General features: G+C 44.1%; 1 protein-coding gene across 4 annotated transcripts in view; it reads left to right on the forward strand.

Moving 5' to 3' along the window:
- The window catches only part of LOC124788055 (proton-coupled amino acid transporter-like protein CG1139), a 237693-nt gene extending 233314 nt beyond the window's left edge, over positions 1-4379 (forward strand). For all 4 annotated transcript variants that reach the window (XM_047255131.1, XM_047255134.1, XM_047255133.1 and 1 more), the window contains one exon: positions 2832-4379. In XM_047255131.1, the coding sequence (XP_047111087.1) occupies positions 2832-3061 (230 nt within the window). In that variant the 3' untranslated portion in view covers positions 3062-4379. The remainder of the gene's footprint in view (positions 1-2831) is intronic.
- Positions 4380-16365: the final 11986 nt, after the last annotated feature.

The raw sequence follows: 16365 nt of genomic DNA on the forward strand, positions 1-16365 counted from the left end.
TCACAAAATAGCCATATCATCGTCATCTAGACGTTTGTGATGCGATGTTCACTTGACGATAAGGGATAAAATTTCTCGAAAGAGTGCGGATAAGGCAAATAATTTTGGCGTTTGACCGATAATTTAGTTATTGCCAGTCAAACGTTTCAGTGCATTTTATACCCGAACACATTAGGCATTTTTGTAATAACTATTTGAAAGAAATTTCCGCTATTTGAGTGTAAATTACTATCCAATTATTTCACACAGTCATGATTTCGGCTTTGTAGCCATTCTTATATGCAAGTTGAAATGTCACAAAATGTCCTAGCTGACTAACATTTTGTGTCATTCCAACATGCACTTTAGAATGGCTACAAAACCGAAATCATGACTGTTTGAAATAAATTAGTAGTATTTTGTAGTCAAATGGAGGAAAAATCTTTCGAAAAGTTCTATATGACTATGGTCCCCCACGAAGAAAAAGTCAGTTTGTAATAAAATTTCGCTTGTGGAACATCGGTTTGAGTATGAAGTTTCTCAATGACAGCTTACATAAAACAATATTACACAAATAGTTGCCTAAGCAGGAATTGAGGAAAGAAAACTACTTGACTAATCTACAGAAAACAAATACACACTGTTATAGTTACAGTATTTACTGGTCATCAGACGTTAATACAACTTGTGTTGCATGTTAGTTTTCTTCAGGCAGCTACCATAAACATAAGAAATTTATGAAATGGCAACATTTCCACCGTTGACTATAACTGTTGTTTATTTTTCGTTATTGGTGCAGCGTAGGGTGTAGCTACGGTCCAGTCCAGGCAGCTACCGCCCCAATGACAGTGTCCCAACAGCTGAAATTGACCTATATCGGAGAATAAATAATAGTTGCAGTGAACGGCGGAAATGTTGTCATTTTTTAAATCGTTGAATCTGAGCACCTGGTAAAAAAGTTACGTCGACAGCAAAATAATGGAAGTAGAGGGAGCCGGCCCTGGGAGTTCCAGAGGTTCAGCGTCTTCCACTCGACGCGAATCTGTGACAGGTGACCAAGTTCAGAATCTTCCACTGACGTAGCACAGGTATCCTGTGAGAATGTCTTCAGAGTCTATTAGCTGTCACCTAGCACTACCGACTAAAACCCTTGGCTGTAAGGAAGGTTGAGAGGACGTATTAGGCAGAGTAGAATGGAACGAAGCGTTTTAATGGGATTCCAACGGCAGTGGCGGGTACAAGACGCTGGCGTAGAGGTGGCTGCCCCACAAGAAACTGGCTTCGTGGGGTTTTACTGACCACATTTCCAAAGCGGATTTCGGCTCACCAGTCGGTCCTGTTAGGCGAAATATTTCGATATACGTTTCATTGTCTTCCTTTTTACCGCCTTGCTCGTGGTGTTCCTTTCATGGTGAATCGTTTATTTCGAGTTGGATCATCGTTCCTGTGATTTTTGTTAATTTTGATTGCAATTCGTAACATGACGAAGCTGGCCGGCAGTATTGTGAAGCAGATCTATCTCTTCACTACAATGGAGGAGTGGTCTGCGAACTTTCTCGTAAAAGACGGTATATGCGTGGTTATCCCACCTTTGAGCTTAGACGGACTATCTCATTCAACAATTCCGAAGTGTTATTTGCAATCTAATGATAGTTTCACAGACGCATCCAGTAGGACTGTCAGTTTATAAAGATGAATTTTCGTCTTTGGATATAACCATTCACAGGCAGTACTAGCAGTGGCGGGTACGCAAAGCGCGTCGGGGAACCCAGAAAACATTGCAGTCATTGTCGTAATGTGGATAAGAAACGATTCATCTGTCGTCTAGGTGGGATTTCTAGCCAAGGATGGAAGCATTTCCGAAAATATTACGTTTGTAAACTGTTCGCGTGCCGCAGTGGTAGAATGCTGCTCATGGCAATTGGTGCTATCGAAAACCGTTCTGCACCATGGGACATAGATGGGAGGGTTGAACGACAGCAGCGGAGATGTGCACGAGGGAATGGATGCGGAACTACTGAGCGACTGACCACCCAAATGAATCAAGGATCTACGAACAGTGTCTCGTCAACGAATGTTTGACGAACGTTACTCTGGATGGGCCTTTGCAGTCAATTAGATTCCAGGCCGAAGACGCATCTGGAGACGCGCCGGACAATGGTGGGATACCAGCCAGACTGTCGGCCATCATATAGCCCGGCATGGAGAAGTGATGGTCTATGGCGCCATTTCATTTCGTAGGTGGTCCCTTAGGGTATCATCCGCCGCTGCCTCCAAGAGTTTGTATTGCGTGTCTTCGCCCTTGTCAAACTCTACATTGACCAGTATGATCACCGATAACTCTCCGGAATTCAGAACATTTGCCGGCCGGTGTGGCCGAGTGGTTCTAGGCGCTTCAGTCTGGAACCGCGCGACCGCTGCGGTCATAGGTTCGAACCCTGCCTCGGGCATGTATGTGTGTGATGTCCTTAGGTTAATTAGGTTTAAGTAGTTCTAAGTTCTAGGGGACTGATGACCACAGATGTAAGTCCTATAGTGCTCAGAGCCATTTGAACCATTTTGAGAACAGCATTATGGACAGGATCCTCCAACCAGTTAGGAATGTTTGAGGATCTAACGAGGCAACGCGAGAGTATCTGGCACGATATCCCTCAGGAAAACACCCAGAACTGTATGAATCAGTGACAAGCCAAATAACTGCTTGCGCAATGGCAAGATGTGGACCTACGCGTTACCGACTTGCTCAATTTCCATCCAATTCGGATATGTCCTTCTCTTTTTGTATTAGACTTACGATGACCTCCGAGGTAGGAGCAGTCTGATTTCGCTAACGGCAGCTGTTGTTGTGGCAGTGGCAGTGGCGGCGGCGGTGCCCGACCTGGGCCCCATCATCACACTGGTGGGCGCCGTCTTCGCGTCGACGCTGGGCCTGCTGTGCCCGGCGGTGATCGACAGCGCCACCTTCTGGGAGACGGCGCGCTGGTGGCGGCACGCGCGCAACGCCTTCGTCTGCGTCTTCTCGCTGTTCGCGCTCGTCACCGGCGTCTACGCCAGCCTGCTCGACATCATCGCCACCTACTGAGGCGCCGCTGCTCCACAGTATTCCTACCGCATCGCCCGGGGCGTTGACGCTTGTGTCACGCGGAAAGCACCGTCCACGTTCGCAATTACGGACAGTAAAAAGCTGTTCACTTCCTTGTGAAGGAGTCGGCTGAAGTTTTACCTATTGCTAGTGAAAGCGATTGAGGCTCCAAGTGTCTCGGTACATACGTCTACATCGAAAAAAACCTGATATATTGCGTCACTTCGCAGTTAACTGTGCCGTCTGCCTTGCACAGGAGACCATAAGGAATCGATAAAAGTGTGAATGCAAATTTTAATAGAGCGCCGTAAGTACGTCTATTCGTGGCAGAGTCTGCACTACTGGCTGCTCAGAACAACGTTGTGAAGATAATTCTAAATGGTAGTTCAACGAAAGTTAGCTGCAGACACTCTAGTTGTGTGAAAGTTTAGCAGTGCACATATGTGCAGCTTCCATTACGTGATACTGGTTCCACTGCAAGAGAGCTGGAGCTGTCTTTTCAGGAAATACAGAACGGAAATGGCAGCAATACTATGCACCAGCTTTGGGTATTTGCCAATAAGAGTAGCAATTATTCTTACATTCTCAATGAAAAAATCTAATTGTTACATTGTCAAAAGGTAGCAGAAACTCTGAGTGTAAGACTGTTTACTCAATGCAACTCTTTGGTAGCCTTCATCTCCTCCTCCAGAGGGCCAACACCATCAACTGTCGAGTTACCGAACAAGAGAAACGCGGAAACACTGATGCAGCAGTGCGTCAGGGAAAGTCAGATGGAAAGCCTTCCCGGTGCAACGACTCAATGCCTCATCTGACCACTCTCTTCGTTCGCACATGTTGTAACGTACGCTACAGTCCAGAAGCTTGTGTCACAATTGAGATAGTCAGCGATCTGATTTCGTGCGAACTTGCAAAAATGTAATTTTATTCATAATTTTCGTTATTTGGCAATAGGTGAAAAATTTCTAAATGTGCAGTATGTCAGAGCACCACCAAGTACCGATAACGGAATAGACGTTCTCGTAACGCTGGAATCTGCCTAGATGCTGCAGAGTAACAGTTTAGTACCTGATATCGAGTTTTACACATCATAAATTGGATGCGTCGAACGTGATATCTTTAACGCTGTGTGTGAAACAATGAAAAATATGGGACTAACAAGAAACTGTGTCTGGACGTTTGAAAAGACGGATCTTAACTAACTGACTCGTCGGTAATGCCGAAAGAGCTTTGTACAGTATTAACTATATAACTATTTTTATACCTGTGATAATATTTTATAGTTACATTGACAATCCTAATAAAATTTTCTTGTTTATGCAATACTTATTTCTTAAGCAAAAACCCTGAAGATGTAGAGTGCTTTTCTCTGAGGTAAGAAAGAACCATTTGATCGAATAGCTCAAGAAATACTTGGATGACGTCACAGTCGGAAGACCAAATCCAACATGGCCAACTGATACTGAGTGTTAGCACGTAGTGCAAAAAGTATCATTTCGAACGAAACCAAATAAAAATTAAAACATTAGTTACTGCACTAACAGCCACAAAGAACATGAAAATATCAGAACCAAATCCATCTGAACACAGCATATGCACGCACACGCACACGCACGCACACACACACGCACACACACACACACACACACACACACACACACACACACATACACACACACAAACACACACACACACATTCAGTTACACGAGAGAGGTCGGAATGTTTTCTGTAGTCTTCTCAAGTACACTATGCGTCGATCATTCAATGATACATTGCACGAAATAAGTGACATGCTGATTACCACGTCCGCGCCGTTGAAGATGAAATTTGAAACAACTGCCACTGTTGTACTGTTTACAAATATTTTCAAATTATCTGAAACTTATCGGTATCACCCCTTAAATTATTTTCGCAATCCAAAGTATTTCTTGCATCTTGGCCACAGTAATTCACCCACTCGTGGTGAAAAGTCTATTTCGCAAGAAATCGTGAGTCTTTAAGGTCATCATTCACCTCGGGGAAATTAACAGTTGTACAGAGATTATCGAGGACAAAAAATCTACAACCAACAAACGGTACGTAAAAATTTGGAAGAACTGCTAAAGCATTTCCTGTGGGGAATTTTCTATCAATTCTCGGACATTTACGTAAGATATAGCGAAACAATCGACAACCAGCTGCATAATAGAATAATTCCTTGACCGGTTTTCGGGGCTTAGTACCCTTCTTTAGAAGGTTATACCAATCGTATTATTTGCGAGCGTCAAACCGGTAAAGAAATTAATTTTCTGTTATGCAATTGATTTCAGGTTTTTTCGATGTGTACAACTACAGTTGCTGAAGATGGATAAAATACTAAATTTACCTAACTTTTTATGCTCTCGCATGACTTTACACTATTTGAATTTTGAGAGATGATCAACACAAGTTTAGATGCTCCCCTGGTGTCCAAAAAGCAGCCACCATTACTTCAAATGCACCATGTTTTTCGATTCGACTGAAGCATGTAAGTATGACTGAGAGGTTTAGAGTTTTTATTGGCTGCTGTTCTGAATATTTTAAAGTACTTCTTTCCACCAAAATTTGCACCGTATTAGAGATAAAGGAAATATCTAGAAAACATCTTTTCAATAGAGAAAGAATTTGTTGGAAGCATTCGAGGAAAGTGCTTACCTTCAGAAAAGAGATCGTACACAAGAAACATATGCAATATATCCTACTTGGTTAAAGATATTTTGACACCCTGTGTTTGTCCTTCCAAAGACAACTGGCTACATCCAGCATTTAGCAGAACGATCTTCTTCTGATGTGAAAACCTTTGACCTTCAAGGTAGTCTATCTCCTAAATCCTGACATCCTGCGAGCAATATTAGTTGCTATTCTTCCTAAAATATCAAGGGTCATTTGCAGGGAAATTATGAGCATAATCCACAGCCGTTGTAGCTCAGTAAAAAAAAAATGTTGGTTGACTTTGAACAGGCAGTCCTGAAAAATCGCTTCTGCGCTGTAATAGATGTAATAATTATTGTGGCAAAACGTCAACAGTGACTACGTCGTAAAATTTCATATTTATTCGAACCATACCCAGTCTTAGGTTCCTATGTCCAAACTCATACGGCTGTTTTCATGTTTGATTCACCATACTGTGTAGTGTTGGCAACGCATCACCGGACGACATGCTGCGCACGTCACATGCTGCGCTATGAATTGTACACTGATGAGCCGAAACATTACGACCACCGCCCACTGCGAGAGTGAATGCCTGCTGGCGACACTGCGGCACGTAACGCAGCAAGGAGCGGACCAGAGACGAATCGGCAGTCACTACAGCGAAGATACGGGCAGCAAATGTGGAAATACACTGACATAAGCGGTTATGACAAAGGACACTTTGTTGTGGCGCCGCGGCTGGAAATGCGAATCTCTGAAACGGTGACGCCGGTCGCCTGTTGGCTTACTACTGTCTTCAGTATCTATAGGATATGGTTAAAGGGTGATGAAATAAAGCATAGGCCGTGTGATATTGGACGACAACATCTCACCAAATACAAAGAGATCAGAAGATCCCCCCCTTCGTAATCCAGGACAGGCAGCGATCTGTGACAGATGTGACGACGAAGAACAATGCTGGTGTGGGCAGTTTCAGAGCACACCGTTCAAAGACCATTGTAGGAGCACTGAGCTCCACTTCACACGACCGCTACATGTTCCTGTGTTGACCCAACGATATCGTCAGTTATGATTGCAGTGGGCACAGCATCACTGAGTTTTCCTCGTGGATAAATAGAAACCCGTCGCCTGTCGAACGAATCGCATTTCTTCTTACGTCAGATCGATGGTTGAAACCTTACACACCGTCATCCAGGTGAATGGCAGCACGACACGCACCGGGCCACAAATGCAGGCCGTTAAGGGCAAGCTTATGTTACGGGTTATACTGAGTTGGGCTTCGATGGAATCTGTGGCGGTAATCGAAGTCATGGTGACAGCAGTGAACTACGTGAACATTATTACCGACCACCTACCTCGCTTCAAACTTGAAGTCTAACCGTGGTTGAAAGGTCAGAATCTGGTTACAGTGGTTTTAGGGGCATTGTAGTGTACTCACACTGATGCCTGGTCCAGCAACTGTGCCTGATCTGAATCCATTGGAACAGTTATCGGGCGCAAGCTGCACGCCCGTGAACCACCATCCCGTAATTTGCGGGAATTTCTTGAGCTGTACATAGACATCTGGTGCCACACACTTCTGGAATCCCGACAGGGGCGTGTAGAATCCATGCAAAGAAGAATTTCTGCTATACTGTGTTTCAAAGGTGTAACAACCCGCTGTTAAGCAAATGATCATAACGCTTTGGCTCGTAGATCTATGCTGTGAGAATGATGCCACCGAAGGGTTGGTAATGATCGTCACATACCATTCGATAGTCTCATTGGCTGCCTATGACTGCCTGCAATACAATATAGGAGGAATGTTTACAGGGACGTACAGTTACCGAATGACATAGACGAACGCATGTTTCCCAGTTAAACACTTATACAACAACATTATTTTGAGAGCACCAGAACCCGCACCATCCACATCACAGGAATGTACATGATGGAAGTAAATATTGCCCGGCCTGACAAAAAAGTGAAGGGGAGATGGAAACCTAATTAAAACTTTACGATTTGAGGTGGTATCTGATGTTATTTCAGAGATTACAAAATCGAATATAATTTACAAAGAAGTTTGCAGTGCGAGACCCTGCTTATCTGCAAGACGTTGCACCACCTCTCGTCTCGATACAGGACTTAATTCTGACCGAGCGAGGGGGCGCAGTGGTTAGCACACTGGACTCGCATTCGGCAGGACGACGGTTCAAACCCTCGTCCGCCCATCCTGATTTAGGTTTTCCGTGATCTCCATAAATCGCTTCAGGCAGACGCGGGATGGTTCCTGTGAAAGAACACGGACGACTTCCTTCCCCATCCTTCCCTAATCCGATATGACTGATGTCGTCGCTGCTTGGTCCCCTCCCCCGAATCAACCAACCATCCAACTTATTCACCCTCTCCTGAGGCAGTCCGGCCCATATTTGTTGTACCTAGTCCTTGATATCCTGGATACTGGCAATAGGACAGAGTTGACGTCAGAGCTGGTCACACATATGTCTTGTCAAGGACGAGTCTGTGCTCTTGCTGGCCACTTGAGTACCTCAGCGTCATGCAGGCAGTTCGTAGTGCGACGTGCCATGCAGGGACGAGCATTTCCCTGTTCAACAATGGCACCATGATACTGTCGCATGGTGGGTAAGACCTGAGGACGCAGGATGCCACTGACATATCGTTGTGCCGTCAGATATTCTAGCTTTTTTTTAATCATCAGTCTTGTGACTGGTTTCATGCAGCCCGCCACGAGTTCCTCTCCTGTACTAACCTCCTCATCTCAGAGTAGCACGTGCAAGCTAAGTCCTCAATTAATTGCTGGATGTATTCCAATCTCTGTCTTCCTCTACAGTTTTTGCCCTCTACAGCTCCCTCTAGCACCATGGAAGTCATTCCGTCTTAACAGATGCCCTATCATCCAGTCCCTTCTCCTTATCAGTGTTTTCCATATATTCCTTTCCTCTCCAATTCTGCGCAGAACCTCCTCAGTCCTTACCTTATCAGTTCACCTAATTTTCAACACTCGCCTGTAGCACCACATCTAAAATGCTTCGATTCTCTTCTGTTCCGGTTTTCCCACAGTCCATGTTTCACTACCATACAATGCTGTACTCCAGACTTACATTCTCGAAAATCTCTTTCGCAAATTAAGGCTGATATTTGATATTAGTAGAATGCCCCTTTTGCCATTGCTAGTCTCCTTTTGATGTCCTCCTTGCTCCATCCGTCATTGGTTATCTTACTTCCCTGGTAGCAGAATTCCTTACCTTCATCTACTAGAGACCTTCACTCCTGTTGACAAGTTTCTCGCTGTTCTCATTTCTACTACTTCTCATTACTTTCGTCTTTCTTCATTTATTCTTAATCCATAATCTGTACTCATTAGACTGTTCATTCTATTCATCAGATCATGTAAGACTTCTTTACTTTCACTCAGGACAGAAATGTCATCAGCGAATCGTATCACTGATATCCTTTCACCTTGAATTTTAATCCCACTCCCGAACCATTCTTTTATTTCCCTCATTGCTTCCTCGATGTACAGATTGAACATTAGGGGCGAAAGGCTACATCCTTGTCTTGCACTCTTTTTAATACGAGCACTTCGTTCTTGGTCGTCCACTCTCTTGACTGTTGTACATATTGTATATGACCCATCTCTCCCTATAGCTACCCTTATTTTTCTTAGAATTACGAACATCTTGTACCATTTTACATTGTCGAACACGTTTCCAAGGTCGACAAATCCTATGAACGTGTCTTGATTTTTCTTTAGTCCATTATTAACCGAAACATCAGAATTGCCTTTCTCGTGCCTTTACCTTCCCTGAAGCCAAACTGATCGTCATCTAGCGCATCCTCCGTTTTCATTTCCATTCTTCTCTATATTATTCTTGCAAGCAACTTGGATGCATGAGCTGTTAAGCTGATTATGCGGTAATTCTCGCACTTGTCAGCTCTTGCCATCTTCGGAATCGTGAGGCCGACGCTTTCCCGAAAGTCAGATGGTATGTCGCCATACTCATACATTCTACACATCAACGTGAATAGTCGTTCTGTTGCCACTTCTCCCAATGACTTTAAAAATTCTGATTGAATGTTATCTATGCCGTCTGGTTTCTTTGATCTTAAGCCCTCCAAAGCTCTTTTAAATTCTGATTCTAAAACTGGATCCCCTATCTCTTCTAAATCGGCTAATTTTCCTTAAGACAAATCTTCACCTTTATAGAGGTTTTCAACGTATTTTTTCCACCTATCCGCTCTCTCCTCTGCATTTAACAGTGGAATTCCCGTAGTACTCTTAATGTTATCACCTTTGCTTTTAATATCACCGAAGGTTGTTATGAATTTCCTGTATGCTGAGTCTGTCCTCCCGACAATCATTTCTTTTTCCATGTCTTCACATTTTTCCTGCAGCCATTTCGTCTTAGCTTCCCTGAAGTACCTATTTATTTCATTCCTCAGCGACTTGTATTCCTCTATTCCTGAGTTACCCGAAACATTTTTTTAACCTTCCTTTTATCGAACAATTGAAGTATTTCTTCTGTTGCCCATGGTTTCTTCGCAGATACCTTCTTTGTACCTATGTTTTCCTTCCCAACTTCTGTGATGGCCCTTTTTGGAGATGTCCATTCCTCTTCAACTGTACTGCCTACTGCGCTATTCCTTATTGCTGTATCTATAGCCTTAGAGAACTTAACAGTATCTCGTCATTCCTTAGTACTTCCGTACCCCACTTCTTCGCGTAAAAAATGGTTCAAATGGCTCTGAGCACTATGGGACTCAACTGCTGAGGTCATTAGTCCCCTAGAACTTAGAACTAGTTAAACCTAACTAACCTAAGGACATCACAAACATCCATGCCCGAGGCAGGATTCGAACCTGCGACCGTAGCGGTCTTGCGGTTCCAGACTGCAGCGCCTTTAACCGTACGGCCACTTCGGCCGGCCTCTTCGCGTAGTGATTCTTCCTGACTAATGTCTCAGACATCAGCCTATTCTTCATTACTTTTATATTGTAGTCTGAGTCTATGTCTGCTCCTGTGTACGCCTTACAATACAGTCTCTGGTTTCGGAATCTCTGTCTGGCCATGATGTAATCTAACTGAAATCGTCCCGTGTCACCCGGTCTGTTCCAAGTATACCTCATCCTCTTGTGATTCTTGAACAGAGCATTCGCTATTACTAGCTGAATCTGGTTACAGAACTCAATTAGTGACAGAGAATCGCAATTCCAATCATTTACAAACCCACCTATGGTGTGTACATGTACAAAGTTACTCTGATATCAAACTACGTCTTCCGTTTACTCCACTGTTTTCTTCAGGTAATTTATTTCATAGTTACAAAGAGAAAACGCACGAAAACCAGTAATAAGACGCACCAAATCGCTCGATATGATAATCCAGAAGACTAGTCAGTCTGCTTCTCTTTACATCTTAAAAAATACCAGGGAACGGAACTGTATGATGTCACCATTAAAATTCTTGAATAACACTGTTGGAAAATTTTAAACATGCATCCCGAACGTCAGCAGGTGCTGTTTGCTTCACAATGTCCTGTTGACTGTACTGTAAGTAGGACAGTAAGGAAATCCTTCGCATGATAATCACCGTCATTAATGTTAACGACTATTCCCATTCAGCGCCACACACCTGAAGATGCAGTTATGTATGGTGAAGGCAGTTAACGCTTCTGAGTGTGCGTGAGTTTGTAAATTACGGATAGTGTCTGCTAGTACGTGCAAATTAAATGACAGTGCATTACGTCTACGTGAAGCAGCATCTATCGACTTTGGCATATAATGTGCAGATCTAGCGTACACTTCCATCCACTGATAACTTGGATTTCCTTAAACGTCATGTTAGAATGTTGCCAACGACTTCTACTATAACGAATGACCAATCTTTCGATGCCTTGTAAAAAAAGCCTTTCGCCCTTCGAAACAGCACCTAAATGCGGAATAATCAAACACGTTCACAAGTTGATATCTACTCCGCTATAAAGACCAAGGGGGATGAAACTACATACCAATTTCTGTCGTGGGAAAATGACTGTGTAATGGCCGGTATCACCTCTTATCTCTCTTATCTCATTCTCGTGCTTCCTAAGTAAAATATACAACGAAGGGGTAAAAATTTTTCACCGCTTCTCTAAGTTTACACAACAATATTTCTCGCGAACAACAGGGTGGTGAGATCGAGCTCCTGATCACTAGATTTGGCACCTGTGACCTGGGAATAAACTTATACCTCGCAGAAGAGTCTCTTGGGATGAGAACATGCGGAACTTGTGATTTGATGCGTACGTTTGATGGGTACGTTAAGATTGGCGGCCTCGCTAATGCTGTCAGGAGCACACTGTGTGTCGGCATTGAGTTTCGCCTTCTCCTTTCTGTCTCAACGTCATCAAAAACATAAGCACTGTATGCACTAATCGCAGTTATCTACACTCAACAGATACACGTAGAGAAGGAAATGAGTCCATAACCGCTAAAACAAAAGAACTTCCGTCAGGCCACTTTTTGTAGGGAGAGCTAGGATGGATAAATGTCCACTGAGTGACTGGAGTGTCGCAACAGTGAATAACTATTGGAGAATTAGGACTTATGTATCAAAAGGAGCAAAGAACGTACTTACTAAAGTTCTACGACAGGTTTTAATTGGGTGTAGCAAAGCAACTTTTCCAGAATCAGAACAAAAAGGAATGTACTAGAAAACAAACAGGAGACGCGTTTAGGTGTCAGATAAATTACGTAATTAATAGACGAGTCTTTGGAAGCTAAATATTAGACCGCTTTGAATGGATAGCCGCTGATATGATTTTAGACCACAAATTAGTAGACTTATATGGAAAACTTCAGAGAAAAATCAGATTAAAGTGTAAGGATAACAAAAAATGGTGAAATGGAAATTCATCGAGACAGTGGCGATTTTGTGCCCCCGAATCTGTGGCGATTAATAGGAGTAAGCAAGGCACATTCATGCGGATTTCTTTCCGGAATCTTTTAAATTGTTTCGTTATATTTATCGTGCTTAAAAATGTTTAGTTTTGTAAAATGGTTGTTAAAAGTAAAACTTAGTGTACATACTTCTAATCCAACATTACCGTTAAGAGCACGAAATAATTTTATATACGTTCGAGTTCATAAACATGACCCAGGTATGATGCATGTTTACGCACCTTTGGGGGGGGGGGGGGAGGAGGGGCAGGGGGGAGGTACGTACAAGCTTATCATAGAACACAATAATGATTATACAAAATACACTCCTGGAAATGGAAAAAAGAACACATTGACACCGGTGTGTCAGACCCACCATACTTGCTCCGGACACTGCGAGAGGGCTGTACAAGCAATGATCACACGCACGGCACAGCGGACACACCAGGAACCGCGGTGTTGGCCGTCGAATGGCGCTAGCTGCGCAGCATTTGTGCACCGCCGCCGTCAGTGTCAGCCAGTTTGCCGTGGCATACGGAGCTCCATCGCAGTCTTTAACACTGGTAGCATGCCGCGACAGCGTGGACGTGAACCGTATGTGCAGTTGACGGACTTTGAGCGAGGGCGTATAGTGGGCATGCGGGAGGCCGGGTGGACGTACCGCCGAATTGCTCAACACGTGGGGCGTGAGGTCTCCACAGTACATCGATGTTGTCGCCAGTGGTCGGCGGAAGGTGCACGTGCCCGTCGACCTGGGACCGGACCGCAGCGACGCACGGATGCACGCCAAGACCGTAGGATCCTACGCAGTGCCGTAGGGGACCGTACCGCCACTTCCCAGCAAATTAGGGACACTGTTGCTCCTGGGGTATCGGCGAGGACCATTCGCAACCGTCTCCATGAAGCTGGGCTACGGTCCCGCACACCGTTAGGCCGTCTTCCGCTCACGCCCCAACATCGTGCAGCCCGCCTCCAGTGGTGTCGCGACAGGCGTCAATGGAGGGACGAATGGAGACGTGTCGTCTTCAGCGATGAGAGTCGCTTCTGCCTTGGTGCCAATGATGGTCGTATGCGTGTTTGGCGCCGTGCAGGTGAGCGCCACAATCAGGAGTGCATACGACCGAGGCACACAGGGCCAACACCCGGCATCATGGTGTGGGGAGCGATCTCCTACACTGGCCGTACACCACTGGTGATCGTCGAGGGGACACTGAATAGTGCACGGTACATCCAAACCGTCATCGAACCCATCGTTCTACCATTCCTAGACCGGCAAGGGAACTTGCTGTTCCAACAGGACAATGCACGTCCGCATGTATCTCGTGCCACCCAACGTGCTCTAGAAGGTGTAAGTCAACTACCCTGGCCAGCAAGATCTCCGGATCTGTCCCCCATTGAGCATGTTTGGGACTGGATGAAGCGTCGTCTCACTCGGTCTGCACGTCCAGCACGAACGCTGGTCCAACTGAGGCGCCAGGTGGAAATGGCATGGCAAGCCGTTCCACAGGACTACATCCAGCATCTCTACGATCGTCTCCATGGGAGAATAGCAGCCTGCATTGCTGCGAAAGGTGGATATACACTGTACTAGTGCCGACATTGTGCATGCTCTGTTGCCTGTGTCTATGTGCCTGTGGTTCTGTCAGTGTGATCATGTGATGTATCTGACCCCAGGAATGTGTCAATAAAGTTTCCCCTTCCTGGGACAATGAATTCACGGTGTTCTTATTTCAATTTCCAGGAGTGTACACTGCAAAAATTTTCAAAATATGTTTTACTGGAGAAATAAAAATTTCAGGCTTACTAATACCAGTTGACATGGTAAAATACAAAAAAATTACTGTCAACTAACAATTTTTTTGGTTAACTTAAGTGCCTATTCATCATCATTGTCTGGTGTGCCGTTTATGCACACGAAAAATAATGTGTGTCATGTGGTACAATCGTCATGAGCCCATTTTTACATATAAGTTGCCGGAGTCATTCTTGACTTCTTTTTGATTGCTTGTATCATTTCAAGCAGTGAGGAGAAAGGCATTTTTCACCCTCTTTATCAGCCTACTAAAGTTTATAAGAGAACGGAAGAAGAACAGGATGCGACATTAGTTGGAACAAGAGTGGTCGCCAACAGACGCTCTAACCTATTAGAGGAGATCGAGAGGAAAGGTTAGATACAAGATAATAGACGACATTAAGGGAATGATCGTAAAATATGCCGACCTCAAGAGGACGGCGGAAGACGTGTCAGCGTTGAAGTTACCATGTGAAAACTGCCTTTGGCCAGAACATTGATGGTATCAGAAGTAGGCCTATACACATTTTACCTTGTTCCTGCTTTTAGCGATTTATGGCTCCTAACAGTCATTGCTCTGAAAGAATTAATTCTGTCTGTTTGAGAATCATTAGGTTCGAATAGCCGTTTTAGCGATTTCTACGTTTTATTCTCCTGTGCCTTCATTTTCGTAGATTTCATTTCCTTGACTGGTGTATCTTTTAGGATGGCAATGGAAAATAGTGCGTAAACAGTTTCTGGGAACCTAATACTCTAGAAATAAAGATTCCAGAGAGAAGTGCCCTGCGTAAACGTGCCCCGTGCGTAAACTTGCCCCAGTCTCCCCTACCATCCCGCTGTAGACTATCCCTGCTTCAGGAACTCATCATCATCGCGAGTTTCTGTGTGAAAAAGGGAGGTTAAGCGGAAGATGTGTCGTAATATGCAACGTGTTGTAGGAGAGTAGAATTATTGTCATTTGAGCAGTTGATAAAACAACTTACTCCCGGTCCTGATGAAACAGACCAGACAGGCCGGCCGGTGTGGCCGAGCGGTTCTAGGCGCTTCAGACTGGAACCGCGCGACCGCTACGGTCGCAGGTTCGAATCCTGACTCGGGCAAGGATGTGTGTGATGTCCTTAGGTTAGTTAGGTTTAAGTAGTTATAAGTTCTAGGGGACTGATGACCTCAAATGTTAAGTCCCATAGTGCTCAGAGCCATTTGAACCACTTTTTAGACCAGACAGTAAACGTGCCCAAACCGTGCAATCACAGAAAATAAAACTTCGAATCATTGATAAATTACAAAACCAGGAAAATGTTTCTGTTTAAGTAAAGCGGCAAGAGAATGATGAGAAACTGCATGGGTAATCAACAACAAATGTGTAGCTCGGGAAAGGACACTGTGGACGACCGACGGGACAAATTTGGAAGTGTTGTGGACCAATCGTAGGTAAGTGTGTGTCGGAGAAGAAAACGATAGAGAGAAAGGATCGAGACAGCGATTTATTCAAAAGTGGGTTGTTGTTGTCAAGGTCTCTAATACAAAGACTTCCTTGATGCAACTCTCTCTGCTCTCTTTTCATCGATTCGTTTACAAAACTTCCGTTTTCTTGATGCCCTAGGATGTGCCCTATAACCGAACCCTTCTTTTACTGACATTGTGTCATAAATTTCTATATTCCTCAATTAGATTCAGTAAATCCTCGTAAATTACTCGATCTACTGTTCAGAATTTTTCTGTAGCACCACATTCCAAAACAATCTGTTCTCTTGGTATCTAAAATGCTCATCGTCCACATTTTACTTCATACAAATATCTTCAGAAAAGACTACCAAACACTTAAATTTATCTTAGGTGTTAATAAACTCCTCATTTTCAGAAATGGGTTTCTTGCTATAGTCAGTCTGTATTTTATATCCTCTCTACTATGAATGTCATTAG

The sequence above is a fragment of the Schistocerca piceifrons genome, chromosome 3, assembly GCF_021461385.2.
Source record: "Schistocerca piceifrons isolate TAMUIC-IGC-003096 chromosome 3, iqSchPice1.1, whole genome shotgun sequence".
Lineage (NCBI taxonomy): Eukaryota > Metazoa > Arthropoda > Insecta > Orthoptera > Acrididae > Schistocerca > Schistocerca piceifrons.